This window comes from Fundulus heteroclitus, chromosome 24, assembly GCF_011125445.2.
Source record: "Fundulus heteroclitus isolate FHET01 chromosome 24, MU-UCD_Fhet_4.1, whole genome shotgun sequence".
Taxonomy (NCBI): domain Eukaryota; kingdom Metazoa; phylum Chordata; class Actinopteri; order Cyprinodontiformes; family Fundulidae; genus Fundulus; species Fundulus heteroclitus.
The window spans coordinates 5,070,867-5,087,527 of NC_046384.1; the positions used below are offsets into that span (position 1 = coordinate 5,070,867).

The 16,661-nt window shown below is 42.0% G+C and overlaps 1 protein-coding gene and 1 long non-coding RNA gene across 5 annotated transcripts; both read left to right on the plus strand.

Annotated features, from left to right (window-relative positions):
- The first annotated feature begins 1,417 nt into the window (after window positions 1-1,417).
- Window positions 1,418-3,486, plus strand: LOC118557806. Its single transcript, XR_004928026.1, has 2 exons — window positions 1,418-2,103; window positions 3,158-3,486. It is a non-coding gene; the product is annotated as an uncharacterized LOC118557806 (long non-coding RNA).
- Window positions 3,487-5,576: 2,090 nt separating this feature from the next.
- Window positions 5,577-16,588, plus strand: LOC105916420 (zinc finger protein 513). Of its 4 annotated transcripts, XM_036128384.1 has the most exons (7): window positions 5,577-5,720; window positions 5,980-6,224; window positions 8,690-8,806; window positions 11,158-11,289; window positions 11,371-11,817; window positions 14,270-14,451; window positions 15,698-16,588. In XM_036128384.1, the coding sequence occupies exons 2-7, from the start codon at window positions 6,185-6,187 to the stop codon at window positions 16,244-16,246; spliced, it is 1,467 nt and encodes a 488-aa protein (XP_035984277.1). In that variant the 5' UTR covers window positions 5,577-5,720; window positions 5,980-6,184; the 3' UTR covers window positions 16,247-16,588. The 4 variants fall into 4 exon arrangements, with proteins under 4 accessions (XP_035984277.1, XP_035984274.1, XP_035984276.1 ...); XM_036128381.1 differs by having other exon boundaries at window positions 11,158-11,817; XM_036128383.1 differs by having other exon boundaries at window positions 11,158-11,817; window positions 14,273-14,451.
- The last annotated feature ends 73 nt before the right edge of the window (window positions 16,589-16,661 follow it).

A 16,661-nucleotide genomic window follows, 5' to 3' on the forward strand; every position in this document is an offset into this window, starting at 1 on the left:
AGCCACTTCATTCATTTATTTATCTTTATTGTGTTGAAATATTAATAATAATAAAAAAAGAGGGTAGTCTAGTCGTTCTGCGGTGGTATATTTTGATACTGGAGCGATGTCGAGTAGATTATCAGTCTTCACCACCTCTCCTGATCAAATTGACACGAGCATGAAATTATCTGGAGGCTTTCACACCGACTGGCTTTCAAATTACCACATCTCTCCCTGTAGCTGGCTAGAGAGGAGTTCCAGGCCTACTAATCTCCTAATTTTGCATCCCCCGGCACCTTAACGAGATGTTTGATCACATATGGCCCACTTCTCTGCCTCCACGGCTCATATGCAAACATGACCCGAACAGCAGAAACTCCTTCAGTGCCAGAGAAACCTGGGAAGTGCAAAGATTTTTCAGCTTATGTCTCATCTTCTGCTTTGTTGAAACAGAAGATGCAAAATGTTTGACTTTCAGCCAACCTTGGGAAACTGATCCAGACAACATTAAATGACCAGATGGAGGTCTGGACCACAGAGATTATTAGGAAATAGTGGACTCTTCCTCATTAGGTTACATGAAAGACGGTTATATAGAGGAGAATAATGTCCCTGCAGGGAAGACATGCTGAAAGCGTTGTTGTCTGATGAAAAGAGCTTCTTATACGCATCAAACTAGTAAAATATTTATGCATTCATCCGTAATTCTGCTGATGTGACTTGTGTTACTAAGAAACAAATGTGCAGAGGATATGTTTTCCCCGTCTTATACTGCCACCCAGTGGAGACTTACAGGAGGTGCGTCTGGGGTTTTAGATAATAAGGTGAAGGTGTGAGAAAATTCACATTCATATTCAATTCAATTCAATTTATATAGCGCCAGTTCATGAAACATGTCATCTCGAGGCACTTTACAAAGTCAAAATCAATCATATTATACAGATTTGTCAAAAATGTCCTATATAAGGGAACCAGTTGATTGCATCAAAGTCCCGACAAGCAGCATTCACTCCTAGAGAAGCGTAGAGCCACAGGAAGAGTCGTCTGCCTTGTTGATGGCTTTGCAGCAAACCCTCATACTGAGCAAGCATGAAGCAACAGTGGAAAGAAAAACTCCCCTTTAACAGGGAGGAGAACCTCCAGCAGAACCAGAACCAGGCTCAGTATGAACGCTCATCTGCCTCGACCGACTGGGGTTACAGAAGACAGAGCAGAGACACAACAAGAGAGACAAACAAGCACAGAAGCACACATTGATCCAGTAATCTGTTCTATGTTAGATGGTAATAGTCGGTGAGCCGTCTTCTCTGGATGATGTCACAGTTAACAGAACGCCAGACCAGGTAATATCTGTAATATAAACTCTCCCATTCTGGGAAGCATCTTTAAATGAAAACCAGCCGTTTGAAAAATTAGATACGTGTGGCGGAGGCCAAGAAAATCAGCAAATTTTCATCCTTGCAACCGTCCGAAGGGTTTTTTAGAAATGATGCACGCGAAGGGATGGAATGCAGAAGTGTGAAAATATGAGTGTTAAATAAGGACAAGAATGCAGTGGGTGAAACGTTCAGACCTGAGAGATGACAGCTTTGCAAAGGCAAGACGTTAATGAAAGAGAAAAGTCGTGGGTAGGAGGAAAACAAGTGGAGGAAGATAAACCTTGAGATTAAACAGAGGATGGGAGAATGAGGATGAGGAGGAAAAGTGAACAGAAACACAGTTGAAGGTTGAACAGAATAGAAAAGTGAGAAAAAGCGACGATGGGAAGGAGAGAACGATGCAAGAAAACAAAACATGGAGGCGAGGGGTCAGGAGATTTAAACTAGACTAGATAAAGAAGAGAAAAGATGGAAAGAGGAGGTGAACGGAGGGATAAATCGGTCTAACGGTGCAGAATCTGATAAAACACCAGAGCAGAGGAAGAGCCAGACTGGGTGTCTGCCAGAGCCCATCACTGTGGGGACATTTATCCCAGACCAGCGAGCAGCAACAAAGCCTGGGAGGACCAGGACGTCCTGCCAGAAGCGGCTCCATGAGGTCCAGCAGGGAGAGGATGTGCAGCACAGCTCTGTCAGAGGCAGGAGACGTCCAGCCGGGACAGCAGAGACATTTCTACTAAAGGTAAACGCCTCATGTGCATCTCACTTTGAATTCTGGAAAGGTTTTTGACCCGGGCTGAGACGGTGACTCCTGCAGTCAGAGAAAGGCGTCACAGCTTTCATCGCTTTTACGTCCGAACCGAGTAAAGACGCGGTTTAAAAATCAAAAAATCAAAATGAAACCAAAGCAAAAACCTGTCAGCTTGCTGTGGTCAGACTTACAAAACATTTTCAGATGATCTAAGTGCATTAAGTCAAATACTTTGACGATACTGAAATTAAAGTCGCTCCATCAAACTGCTGCTAAAATAAGTTCAACCAGATTTCTACTGCAGACTGGAACAAAAACTACATGAATAGATGGAATTACTCTGCAAAGAAGCTCTCATGTGCAATAATTATTCACGTGGATTTAATTTATTTCCAATGAAGAGGCCTGGTACTAGTTATATTTCTTGACATGATGTGGTATTTGTTTATTGTATTTTTGGCGGCAATTAATTGTATGCTTATTTATTTATTGAGCATTTATTTATTTCTGTATTTATTTCTAAATATGGAAGACTTGTTCCTCCATAGTTTAGATGAAATACTGGTTAGAAAAGCTTTAAACAAAACGCACCTTTAAAAAAAGAAAAGGAACCTTGCAGATTTTCTCTGCAAAGCTGTGTTCAGATGCTGAAGAATACTTTCTGTTTGAGACGGATTCAAAGCAGGATTTATTTTATTTTTGCAAATGCATGAAGACAACGTGAAGAAGCAAAGGTCAGATAGCTTCTCACTCAGACCAAATGGCTATTTTATTCTGTGAGCGTTTCAATTTTAACCTGAAAGCTGCACCGCTTCGTTACATAACGCTGCTAACGCTTGGCTGAGCACAAAATCTGGCAAAAAAAGAAGATTTAAACCAGCGTTTATTCATTCAAATCTAATTAAAATTCCACAAGGATGACACAAACCTGTTTATAGAAACAAAACAAGCCTCCATGCAGCAAATTGTGTCTCTTTATCTACCGGCAGCTTAAAAAAACCCAAAAGAAATTCACAGAGAATGTTTCTTTTTCCTCAAACGACAGGCATTAGGCTGCCGGATGGAGAGGAAACTAAGGCTGATGGACGCTGCTGCTGAGTCGTCTGTGGACGACAGGAAAAAGGAAGTTGCCGATGACAAAGGAAACACGGAGGAAGCAGGTCAAAACTCCCCAAAGATGAACGACGAGGCCGATGCGGACAACGACGAGGAGAAAAGCAGCCAATCAAAATATAAAACGGTGTCCTACAAGAAGATCCGCAAAGGAAACACAAGACAGAGGATCGACGAGTTTGAGGCCATGTTTAACGTGTGAAAAATAAAAATGAAAGGCAGAGGACTGAGGACAGAGCCTTGAGGCGCTCCACTAAAAAACATGGAGCCTAATGTTTTCATTTCTATCCAAATGTTGATGATAAAACAAATATTTTAATGAGCCAATAGGGGAAGAAATGTTTATTGGGACTTTTAGTGTGTGTACATATAGAGAAGTACAGAATAATATACGTATGTAATCGTTTTTCAATAAGATTTTCAGGCATGTTTTAACCATATTTAACACACTGAATTCATTTGCAAGCAAATTAGTTTTAAGGAAATGATAAATGGCTTCAGCATCTGTATAATGTTTATTAACTGGTTATAATAAAAAAAAAAAAACTTCTAAATTAATACACAAAACTTTGTCATTTGTGATGCTTTAAATGTGGATATCTATATCTACAATTTTTTTATTTTATTATGTTGATATTGTCATGCATTATTTTATTTTACATGCATTATTTTGTAAGATTCATATTTAAGCTCTTTAGGTTCCTTTAAATTTTTAAATGTCTTAATCTATTAGAATTTATTTTTTATATTTTCAAGCTAGAACTTTACATCTTCCATAAATTGGACATAAAACTAGTTTATTTACATTTACTCTGGTCCTAAAAATTGTTAGCAACACAAGCTAATAAAAATGCATTTCTCTCACTAGTAAAAGGGATAATTTTCTCTAATGTATTTCCTTTAAATAAATAAAATTAAAAACTGTAAAGCACCAAGTGGAGCATTTTCTTTCTTCAAGAGTCATATTTTCACAGCTCCCTATTATGAAAACAACATAAACAACCTAAACTCAGAGTTTTGATTGACTGAGAGAGTAGGAGCTTACCGAGCAGCCCAGGGGTCACTATCCAATATGGCTGCTGCTTAGTTATAATGTAATATAACCATTTATTATCAGTTCTGCTGGTTTATATCTGATTCAGGTGTTGCAGAAGTAGAGCCAACATGTTGTTAGTGTTTGAACACAGTAAAAAGTGAGAAACAGATTAATATTGTGTCAGCAGAGCAAATGACAGCTGAACCCAGATCAGAGTTTTTACTTTCAGGACAGATTAAACGCACCAGAAATAGTTTAAATGGATGTTTCACCACAGTTTATTTGCATGGCAGCCATATTGGATTCTGAACTCAGGGGCGGTTGTTGTTTTTTTACAGCTCAGAACTCAAAAAGTCCAGGTTTTAATCCCTCCTCCCCCAAAAAAAACATCAAATCGTGTCAAAATTCATAATAAAAACAAACCCAACATCGCTTTGGAAATAATTAAAATAAATCCCATCATGTTTGAAGCGTCATAACTCTGTCATTTCTTGTCAGATCTAAATAATTTATTTAAAGCACAACCTCTTCTTTCAAATTAAACCGGAATAAGCTTCATCTGACTTGTAATTGATGAGATATTCACCAAAATTCATTTAAAAAAACAACGTTGCTTTGGAAATAATTTAAATAAATCATGTTTGAAGCGTCATAACTGTGTCATTTCTAGTCAGATCTAAATTCAACAACCCCTGGTTATTTAAAGCAGAACTTCTACTTTCAAATAAAACCAGAATCAGCTTAATCTGACTTGTAATTGATGAGATATTTACCAGAATTCATAATAAAAACAAACCCGACGTTACTTTGGAAATAATTTAAATAAATCATGTTTGAAGCGTCATAACTGTGTCATTTCTAGTCAGATCTAAATAATTTATTTAAAGCAGAACTTCTACTTTCAAATAAAACCAGAATCAGCTTAATCTGACTTGTAATTGATGAGATATTTACCAGAATTCCGAATTAAAAACAAACCCGACGTCGTTTTGGAAATAATTTAAATAAATCATGTTTGAAGCGTCATAACTGTGTCATTTCTAGTCAGATCTAAATAATTTATTTAAAGCAGAACTTCTACTTTCAAATAAAACCAGAATCAGCTTAATCTGACTTGTAATTGATGAGATATTTACCAGAATTCCGAATTAAAAACAAACCCGACGTCGTTTTGGAAATAATTTAAATAAATCATGTTTGAAGCGTCATAACTGTGTCATTTCTAGTCAGATCTAAATTAAACAACCCCTGCTTATTTAAAGCAGAACCCAAACTTTCAAGTCATGCTGGGCGAGGACAGACTTGTTCGGAACCACATCTCCCACAATCCCCTGCCGCCGAGTGGGGTCACGTGGCTCGCGGACGCCGGTGTCAGCAGTCTGACAGCAACAAACAAACGGCGGATTTAAACTTTCAGCGTCACTTTTCTCCCTCGTTCTGCTCTCGGATTGGACCGCAGGTGAGTTTATCTGTGAACCGAGACCGGAAGCGTAAAGTTTTAACTTTAGCTACAAGTTTAAACGGAGTTTAGTTTCTTAAAGGCCAAGTTGGCTGGGTTTAAACGAGCAGGGCGCCGTCTACTTGCTGGAAAACGATGCCATACACAGCGTACATGTGGGAATATTAAAGTTATACTTGTGTTTATTCTACTGACATTTATAAAACAGCGGCTGAGCATCGGTTTCGTTTAATTATTGATGGTTTTATTAAATTTCTAGTCTCGTTTAAGCACTTTTCCGCGGCTCCGCTCCGGGCGGTAGTCGCTCGCGATGACTCCGCCGCTGTCCGTTGGAGGAAGAGGAAGAGGAAGGAGCCGCCGACGACGACGATGATGATGATGAGGCTGAGGGTGACATGCAGTTAGCTGGCTGCCTGGCTGGCTGACGGACGGACCGGAGCCTGCGGCGGCCGAGGGGCTCCAGCATGCCGCGGAGGAAGCAGTCCAACCCGCAGCCGCTGAAAGGTGAGCTCACCTGCGGCCAGGAGGGAGGAAGTGCGCATGCGCTGGTCTATTTCTCGGAGTGGGCTAGTTTTGAAGGCAAAGTGGAGGTTTTAGCAGGTCTGGAGCCCCCCAGGGTCTACCAGGGAGGGGCTGTTGTTCTTCTGGGCTCCTTATCTCATCCTCCTCTCTGCTTCCTGTCTCCACTTCCTGACCTCCCTCTGCTCCCCTCATCCTTCCTCTCCTCCTCCTCCTCCTTTCTGTGTTTATTTCATGTTCTGACAGCTTTCTTCCAGACGTGCGTAAACATCTGCGTGGGAGACAGGAAGGAGGTTCTGGTCCAGTCTAAGCGCCAGTCAGGAGTCGGACCCAGAATCAGAGCATTGTGGGAAAAGTTCAGCCTCTTCTTGTCCCTCGTGTCAGAAAGTGAAACTAATCCATTCTGTTTATTTATTAGACTTTTTTTTTTTAGTGAAGCTTTTCTGGACTTTATTTCTTGTGAAAGTTAAAATATTACATCGGATCGATTATTGGAGGCCCGGCTCGTCTTCCTCTGGGGAAAACAAATCCAGAGATCCTCCACGGGGTTCTGCTCAGGCCCGTTCAGCTTGTCAGCAGAAGGAAACAGGAAGTTGACCTCAGAAAACCCGGTGGACCAGAACCCAAACGGAGGAAACTTTAAGTACCGTGGTTTCTGGACCTCTCCTCTCCTCTCCTCCTCCAGACTCTGGCACCTTGATTTCACCTGGAAAGAGGACTTTGGATATCTGGTTCTGGTTCTCCTTTTCTGCTGGCATCCTTTCCTACCGCAGTTCTTCCTTCCACTTAACTTTCTGTGAAGGCGAGTGGGTCCAGAACTCTAAACCAGCTTCTAGTGTCTTCTGGACCTGTGTCCAGTCAGCTGTCCTGGCTGTGAAGGTGTCGCCTGCTGACCCAGACGGTCTACACGCTCTTTTTCTCCGTACTTAAACTGAGCGTTGAGTTTTTATTCTCTGAACGACACAAATCGATGTAACGATCGTCTGTCTTTCATGATCTGATGCAGAGGTGTCAAACTCATTTCCACATCGGGCCACTTTGGCGTCATTAAAAGGGCCGGTTGCACCTGTAGAGATGATACTTTTGATTTCATAATTTCATCTCAGTTCAGATAAAACTGAAGAATTTCCCAGTAACATAAAAGTAGCACAAAAAAATGATATTGGGTTTTAAACTCATGATTCTGGATCACTTTTTCTCTTTTTGGACATTTCTGGGTTGTTTTAATGTGTTGTGGGAAAAACTGGCACCTAGTGGCAGGATGCTGTTACTACACTATTAGAAATAATCAACATTCATTACAGGAGGCACAGTTTTAGCCACTTTATACACTTTAAAAGCATATATGCCTCTATTTTGTCACATGATACACCTTTTTTTTTTTTTTTAGCCCCTGAGGGCCAGATAAATTGTCTTGACGGGCCGGATTCGGCCCACGGGCCTTGAGTTTGACACGTGTGATTTGATGTCTTTAGCTGGACGTGGTGGAAACCTCGACGCTTCGCCTCCAGATCCTGTTTCTGCTTCCCCGCCTCGTCCCGCCAGAGGGGACGTCCGCTCTTCCTCCTCTCCGCTTATCTCTTCCTCGCTGACTTCCTGCTGCGTCCATCCTCTCCTCTCGTGGGACTCCTGACCCGTTTCTGTTTCCTCCTGCAGGTTCAGAGACGCGCTAAAGCTAAAGCTAAAGCAGGGGTGTCAAACATACGGCCCGTGGGCCGGATCCGGCCCGCCAAACAATTTAGTCCAGCCCTGTGGCTAAATGCATTATCATTATAATTTTTTTTTTTTTTTTTCCAGTGTCCTGTCTGGCAACGTGGCAATAAGATGCCACAAAGAGCTCATCAGATTTGACTTTCACAAGTGGACAAGATAAAAGGAAGAGAATGATAAAACAATTATTGAAAAAAAAAACATGTACTTTGTTTAATTGAAAATATGCAGTTCCTATATTGTCCACGAGGGGCGCTGTGTTTTAATTAGCAGATTAAGCTTCAGGTGTGGAAAAATTCAAATCATTTCTTAATTTTTATCTGTTTGATGTATTTTGTCATGCAGGACAGCGTTTTTAAGTTCCAAAAATGTGAATAAATGTTTTTCAACATTGTATAATCACTGTGATCAGTTCTTATGCATAATGCACTGGTAAATGTTTAACTGAGTAAAAGTATTGTTGAAATTGCACATACTTTTCTTAAAAACGCTGAGGTTATTCATAATATATTGTTTAAAAGTGAAATTAACTTAATATAAAAATCAATAACAAGTCCACATTTATTAGTTCTATTTAATCTTGCAATGAGTTTACTCGTGTGGCCCTCTTGAGATCAGATTAAGCTGAATGCGGCCCCTCAACCAAAATGAGTTTGACACCCCTGGACTAAAGGTTCTGATAGTCAGGTAGGCTTCGTTATGGTAACGTGTCCTAGTTAAAGTCTCGTTCTCGTCTGCAGCGGAGGACGGAGCGGCGCCGAGCGAGCCGGGCCGCCCGGTTCTGGAGAGCGACTTCCTGCTGAACGGGGATCTGGAGTTTGGAGACTCGGAGATCATGGGGCTGGACAGAGACGGAGGTCAGTGAAGACCCTGGAAGCACCAGGGCTGGGTATCATGTAGGAAGAGCCGATACGATTCTCCATATAGCTCAGCTTGATTTGACGATATTTATTACTTTCAGTTTTATTTATATAGCGCCAATTCATGATACATGTCATCTCAAGGCTCTTTACAAAGTCAAATTCCATCAGATCCTCCAGATTAGTCAGAAAGTTTCCTCTCTAAGGAAACCCAGCAGGTTGCATCAAGTCTCTCCAAGCAGCATTCACTCCTCCTGAAAGAGCGTAGAGCCACAGTGGACAGTCGTCTGCATTGCTGATGGCTTTGCAGCAATCCCTCATACTGAGCATGCATGAAGCGACAGTGGAGAGGAAAACTCCCCTTTAACAGGGAGGAGAACCTCCAGCAGAACCAGAACCAGGCTCAGTGTGAACGCTCATCTGCCTCAAAGTAATGCCCAAAGTCATTTCATATAAAAAAAACAAAACAGCCAAATATTATATTTATGTTCAATTTATTGAACACTGATATATTAACATGACATAAAGTGCGTTTTGTTCAATGCATTTATCACAGAAACCAAAAATGTGTCCAAACGTCTGATTTTTAGGGAAGAAGGCGCTTCTAAAATCCTGTCACTCAGCAAATTTGTCTCACTTGGTTTTCCTCGCTGTGAACAGTAATGGCTGTAATAACGCCCCCTAGGGGCTGGGAGGTATATTGATACAGAAAACCAGAATCGTTTTTAACAACATCGATATTAATCTTTGTATTGATTTTTATCCGCTGCCCTGAGTGGGACGGTTTGGTCCGGGTTGTTGTTTACGGGGCTGTGGCTACATCCTGGAGTGGATCGGGGCAGTGAGATGATCTAACTTTTTATTATTTGTTTTAGAGTTTATACGATCAGACATTTTAGCCGAAACTTTCAGGAATCTCACCACAGAATTAAGTTCTGGTCAATCAGTTTAATACATAAACTTGTTGGTTGGTTATGTTCAACAAGGATTGATGTCCAACTCACATAAAAGCTGTTCTCTTGAATAATTATTAATAAAAACAGCAAAAAAATTTTGTTTACAAACATCTTCATCTCCAGGCCATTTTTGTCCCTTTAGGTCAATGCAGAGAAAAGTCCAAATGAAATCAGAATTATGGTTTAAATAAATAGATATAAATAATATTATATAGAAATAATATTGATTGATATTGATAATGTGAACATTAATGGCTGTAATGACGCCCCCTAGGGGTTGGGAGGTATATTGATATTGAAATCCAGAATATTGATATTAAATCGTTTTTAACAACATCAATATTAATCTTTGTATTGATTTTTATCCACTGCCCTGAGTGGGACGGTTCGGTCAGGATTGTTGTTTACGGGGCTGTGGCTACATCCTGGAGTGGATCGGGGCCTGATGCTGGTGGAGAAACATCCGCCTCCTGTCCAGTTCCAGGACAGCTGGCGTATACAGACCTAATCGCAGAAACTAAAGTAGGGCTGGACAATTAATCCCATCTGCAATATAATCTAAATAAAAAATAAAAATAAAAAAAAACGCAACTTCCAAATCGCTGAGGTCAGCAGCTTTTGGCTGCGTAACAATTAATGGATCAGACGTGCTTTAGGTGTCGCTAATTATGTTTAAAGTGGGTTTGCAGTGAGGTGATCTAACTTTTTATTATTTGTTTTAGAGTTTATACGATCATACATTTTACCTGAAACTTTCAGGAATCTCACCACAGCATTAAGTTTAACAGTTTAATACATAAACTTGTTGGTTGGTTTCTCTTTAAGTTCAACAAGGGTTTATGTCCAGCTCACATAAAAGCTATTCTCTTGAATAATAATTAATAAAAACAGCACTTTTTGTTTTTGTTTACAAACACCTTCATCTCCAGGCTATTTTTGTTCCTTTAGATCAATGCAGAGAAAAGTCCACATGAAATCAGAATTATGGTTTAAATAAATCTATATAAATAATATTATATAGGAATAATATTGATATCGATAATTATCAACAAATTCCAAAAATGTATTTTAATGCAGCCCTGGTCATTTTATGCTGTTGCTTAGCAACCTATTTGTAAGTAAAGAACACACAAACACTGAATTCAAACTCAACTTTTTACCAAAAAACTTTTTATCAGAAAAATCTGAACTCTTAGAAGGGGGCGGAGCTTAGGGGGCGGAACATTCCTGGGTCTGCGTTGTGATTGGTTGAGAGTACGTAATGACGTAATATTAACCTAAATGAATGAAAACGGAAGGAAAACTTTTATTGTATTTCATTTTTATTGACCCTTTTTGTCTTTTAATCGATATTTATCGAATCGTGGTCCTCCTCTGTCCTGGGTGCTGCAGGTGTGACGGTGTTCTCCCTGAGCGTGGAGGAGGACGCGGCCTCTTCGGCCTCCGCCTTCCCGGCGCTCCTCTCCTGCAGGAGCTGCGGTCAGCTGCTGGGGGACACGCCTCTGGGAGCCGGCCTGGGCCTCGGTGACTGCTCCTCACCTCCAGTTTTAGGCGCTACACCTTTGACACCTCCGTCTCCGTCTCACTGTCTGCGGTGTTTTCCAGGTGTGGGGCTGGACCTGGGGGCGGAGCTTTACTGCCTCACCTGTGAGGAGAACCGGCAGAGCTCCGCCTCCAACGGAGCCGGCAGGAAGAAGAAGAAAGCCGTGGCTAAGACCGCCGCCCCCTCCAAGCTGTTCTCCTGCTCGCTGTGCTCCTTCACCTCGCGCTACTCCAACCACCTGAAGCGCCACATGAGGACGCACGACGGCCAGAAGCCGTTCTGCTGCCCCGTCTGCCCCTACGCCTCCGCCCAGCTCGTCAACCTGCAGCGCCACCTGCGCACCCACACCGGGGAGAAACCCTACCGCTGCCCGCAGTGCAGCTACGCCTGCAGTTCCCTGGGCAACCTGCGGAGGCACCAGCGCATGCACGCCCAGGAGAGGCCGCCGAGGAGGGAGAAGGAGAAGAAGCGGGGGAGGAGGAGGAAGCAGGAAGGTGGGAGTGATGGAGGTAAAGTTTCACCGGGTTGTTGGTGTCACTACCTGATCTGTACCGGTAGCACGATCAACAGAATAACCAAAAATAATGTCATTACGGTGCTGAAAATACTTATTTCTATCCTTAAACCATTAAAGAAGCTAAACTACGTCATATAGAAAATATTGAAGACTTTTCTGGAAGAAATTGATGCATTTTACATTCTCTCCATTGTATTGCTTGACGTCATCATCGGATGTTTAGAAGTCGGGGAATGTATTATTGCATAACGTTTTGTCTGAATGCACTCTATTAGTTTTATTATTTGTTCAAACAGAAATGGGGAAAAATATTTTCATCCTTAAATACATCCGTATTATAATGTTCTACATTACTATAAAATTATGTAATTAACTTGAACACATAATCTTGTACTAAAAATTTGTTTTGTTGGAGAGTTAAAATTATCGATTGAGATTTTAGCGCCCTCTGGTGAACGTATCATAAACAAGCGAAGACCTCGTCATTATAGTAGGTGCATTGTTTTATTTTTTTACAAAAACCAAACAGGGAATAGAACAAAGTACATATAACAAAGCCAGTGCGTACATTATTACAATATATTTATTAGGTACAAAATACACAAATACATATGCAAATCAAATAAATGCAGTGTTTCCCCCAGGAATTTGCTTAGGCGAGGCGTTGAGTTGTCGGACCGGCGGAGCGGGGGGGCGTAGACAAGCTTTGCGCGGACCACCGGCGGCCGCCTCGCCAAGATAGCGCTGCGGGAAACACTGAAATGATAAGAAAAAATCCTAAAGAATATTCAAAATCAAATAAATTTCTATATGTGTTTATAGCTGGGGTTTTTATGTACTTTAAGAAATGATGGACATAAATGGTGAAACATTTTTGCTATTAAACAAGCTCAGTTAAAGGTCCAAATCTAATATATTACTTATATTAGACCATTTCATTTAATAAATATGGACATAAAGTATTGTTTGTTATATACATTATTAAATATTAGGAATCAGAATTATACTATAAAAATATAAATATTGGTTTGATAACAGTAACAATAGCAATAGATCATAGAATATATTTTTATCTGCTATTATAAATAAAACTCATTCAAATGATTATTGTATTAGTACATAGAATAGTACAATAAACACACAATGTATTATTAATCAGAATAATATTACACCATGGAAAAATATGTATATATATTATAAAAAATGAATTGGTGAAAAATAAAAATCTTTCCAGACCAAAACAGACATCTGGAAATGTAATTTTGTTTTACAAATACAAAACAAAGAGTTGGAGAAAAATCATATAGGCAAGTTACTAATTCTACTGCCTAATTAATGAGTTTTAATGTGTTTTCAATAACTTTAGATATTAGATACTTTTGAGATATAACAGGGAATCAGTGTACAGGCCGTAAAGCGTTTCCTTCGACGGTTTCTGCCAAGCAGAAGAAAAGCTTTAATTTCCTTTAGACACTTCTTCTGCGTGGCATTCCTGTCGTTCTTCAAAATGTGGATTTAGAGACACAGAGATGCAGCCATGATGAAGCCAAAGCTCAGTGGTCCAGTCGGTTCTCATCGTGGTACCAGAACAAAGATAATAAACCCCATTGTCAGATTAATTCATGTTGAGAAGCGTTTTTTTTCTTTTCTAATTCGAATAAAATCTCAAATAAGATCCTTAAATAATAACTGAAAGCATGTCCACATCAAAATTCCAACATTTAGTGATTTATATATCCATTTTTAAATCCTGCCTTCTATTCTTCTAAGTGGTTTCACAAACTGTTCAGAGAGCAGGTGCCTTCACTAGTCTCTCTGGTTCTGGTTCCCTTATAAACCCACCGGCTGCAAAAAGGCAGCAGAGGTTCCTCCGTACGGCACCATGAACGCACAGAGCTAATGACGGGACCTCTCAAAACAACAGGAAGTAGAAAAGCACTGAAATACCAGTGTAAGGATGCTAAGACTGGCTGCAGTACACTGTAACCACCCCCAGGGGGAGCCTGTGGGTAATAAAAGGGGGCCGAGAACGCAGCCATGAGGCGTTCCACATGTGATCCTTGTTTGCAAAAACTCAACCAAGTTTGTTTGTATGAAATGTTCTTTTAACCACAAACGGAGATAGGAATCATGGTTAATAGTCCTACGTTTCCCATCATGCACCATTGTTAATCTGTCGCGTTGCTTTAGAGGCCCGCAGCATCTTATCCAAACACGAGTTGTTGTTTCACGTCGTGACCCAGAAGAAGAAGAATCTGAGACATTTATTTATTTTTATCTGGGACGCATTGAGCAGAAAAAGAGGAAGAGAGATTCTTTCTGGTTGGTTGACGGAGCAGAAAATACTAACCTCTGCTGAACTGTTGGGGGGGGGGGGACGCCTCGCTGGGCTTTGAACCAGCAGCTGCTGCAGTCGAGGCTCATCCTGCTCTCTGTGTCGTTAGCAGAGCTGACGCTCGGCGTGTCCAGGGACTCCTCCTACCTGCGCACCCTGGGGGGCCTGGGCTCCCCCGCCGGGCCCCTCCCGGTCCTCCTCTTCCCCCTGTGCTGCCGGCTGTGCGGCCTCACCCTGGAGGAGGCCGACCTGGAGGGGCAGAAAGGCGAGGCGGAGGCCGACAGAGGCCAGGTGAGTGATGGGGGGGCCGTTACCGTAGACATCATATACGTAGACGCCCCATTGGACGCTGCCGGCCGCTGGGCTGACGTGCCTACAGGGCGGCCATCTTGGGTCAGACCACAGATCAAACATCTGCTGTCAAAATGAATAGGAGGCAGCTCAGATCTCATTTTAATCACATGTGCACAGTGATCGTGACCTTTCAGACAGATTACACATATTTATTCAGAACCAAAACTATTTAAACTGAAGTCAAACTGGATGAAAAATGTACATGCACTTACATATTTTGCAGTTACATATTAATCTAATATACACACAAATTATACACACATAAATCTCTCTCTCTTTCTTGCTATATATATATATATATATATATATATATATATATATATATATATATATATATATATATATATATATATATATATATATATATATATATATATATATATACTGTATGTATAGGCTATATACACAGACACTGATCTACATAGGAGCAAAACTATATACAGAAAAGTGAGAGCAGAGGTGCCCATAACAGCATTTAAAAATTATATATTACAAACCGCAATCTTGGGGGGGGGGGGATCAACAAAAAATCTAATAACGCATCTAAGAATCAAATACATTACAAAATCATAGCAAAAACTGTATAATATCCCCCCCCCCTCCACCACAAATCATGTCTATCCAGTAATTTAGGACCATTTTGTTTGTTTTTGGTGTTCAATGTACTTTTCTCTACTTCCATCCATGCTACCCATTATCTTGTGTTTAAGCCGGAAAAACTATAACTGTAAAGCATGAGGATTGTCTATCATAAAATCTTACTTATGGAAGGTAATTCCCCAGGATCTGGTTCCTAGTGTCCTTTTATTTGCGCACACAGAAGCGGAGTAAAAGTCGGGCTTCCTGGGAAGTTTGCTTACTTTCAATACAAAATCAAAATTATTTATTAAGTTAGACAATAATTTAATTCAATCAATTGGTCCCATGTAGCCCCTAAAGGTGCGACGTTTTCAGTCAGTTGATTTATCTGGAAATAGGCTGAGAATTCTCCGGATTCAGAGAGTCTGAAAACATAAAGTACATTTTCCTGACTTGTATTCTGTCTGACTGCAGCTTGGTCTGACCTAAGATGGCCGCTCTGTCGGCACGCCTCTCACCCGACTACGTCTACGTATTCATGTCTGTGGCCGTTACTCCCTCCCTCCGCTCCTCTTCCCGCCTCACCTCCTTCTTCTGGTTTCAGGTGTGCCGTCGCTGCTCCCCGCCCCCCAAAGACGGGGGCGCCCCCCGCGGGTCCCGCCGCCGTCAGAGGGGCGCCAAGCGCTACCGCTGCCCCTACTGCCCCTTCCTGTCCCACTACCCCAACCACCTGAGCCGCCACTCCCACACCCACTGCCAGGAGAAGCCGCACCGCTGCCCCCACTGCCCCTACGCCTCCGCCCACCTGGACAACCTGAAGCGGCACACGCGCGTGCACACGGGCGAGAAGCCCTACCAGTGCCCGTCCTGCAGCTACGCCTGCGGCAACCTGGCCAACCTGCGGCGCCACGAGCGCATCCACTCGGGGGCCAAGCCCTTCCACTGCGGCGTGTGCGGCTACTCCTGCAACCAGAGCATGAACCTGAAGCGCCACATGCTCAGGCACACGGGCGAGAAGCCGTACGCCTGCGCCCGGTGCGGCTACACCACGGGCCACTGGGACAACTACAAGCGCCACCAGAGGAAGCACGCCGCCGAGGAGACGGAGGGTCCTCATCCGTCAGGAGAGACGCCACAGAAGACGGGCGACTGAAGCCGCCGTTCCCTCAGCAGATTGTCTAAATGTGGCAGACACAGATTTCTGCCCCCCGTGGCGTCGGCGGATAGAAACGGCCGGAGCTGCAGCTCACAGGGAAACACCGCAGTGCCTGTCCTGTTCCCCGTCTGCCTTTTTACGCATTAAAACATGAAACGACACTTTCTGATTCCCTCTAATGCTCTGAATGTGTCTGCTGGCCTGCAGATCAGAGGCTGACGTTGAGCTCAGGTGCCTTTAACAGACTGAACCGCTGCTGCAGCTGCTTTAAAACGCCATTAAGGCGCTTTATTAAGGCTCTTTATGCTTTATTAAGGCTCTTTATGCTTTATTAAAGCGCTTTATGCTTTATTAAGGCGCTTTGTACTTTATTAACGAGTTTTATTAAAGCGCTTTATTAACGCGCTTTATG

Coding starts and splice junctions, on each gene's coding strand:
- LOC105916420 (XM_036128381.1), top strand. CDS start 6,185: ATGCCGCGGAGGAAGCAGTCCAACCCGCAGCCGCTGAAAG. Junction 8,807..11,157: donor GGGGCTGGACAGAGACGGAG/GTCAGTGAAGAC, acceptor TGGGTGCTGCAG/GTGTGACGGTGTTCTCCCTG. Junction 14,452..15,697: donor CGGAGGCCGACAGAGGCCAG/GTGAGTGATGGG, acceptor TTCTGGTTTCAG/GTGTGCCGTCGCTGCTCCCC.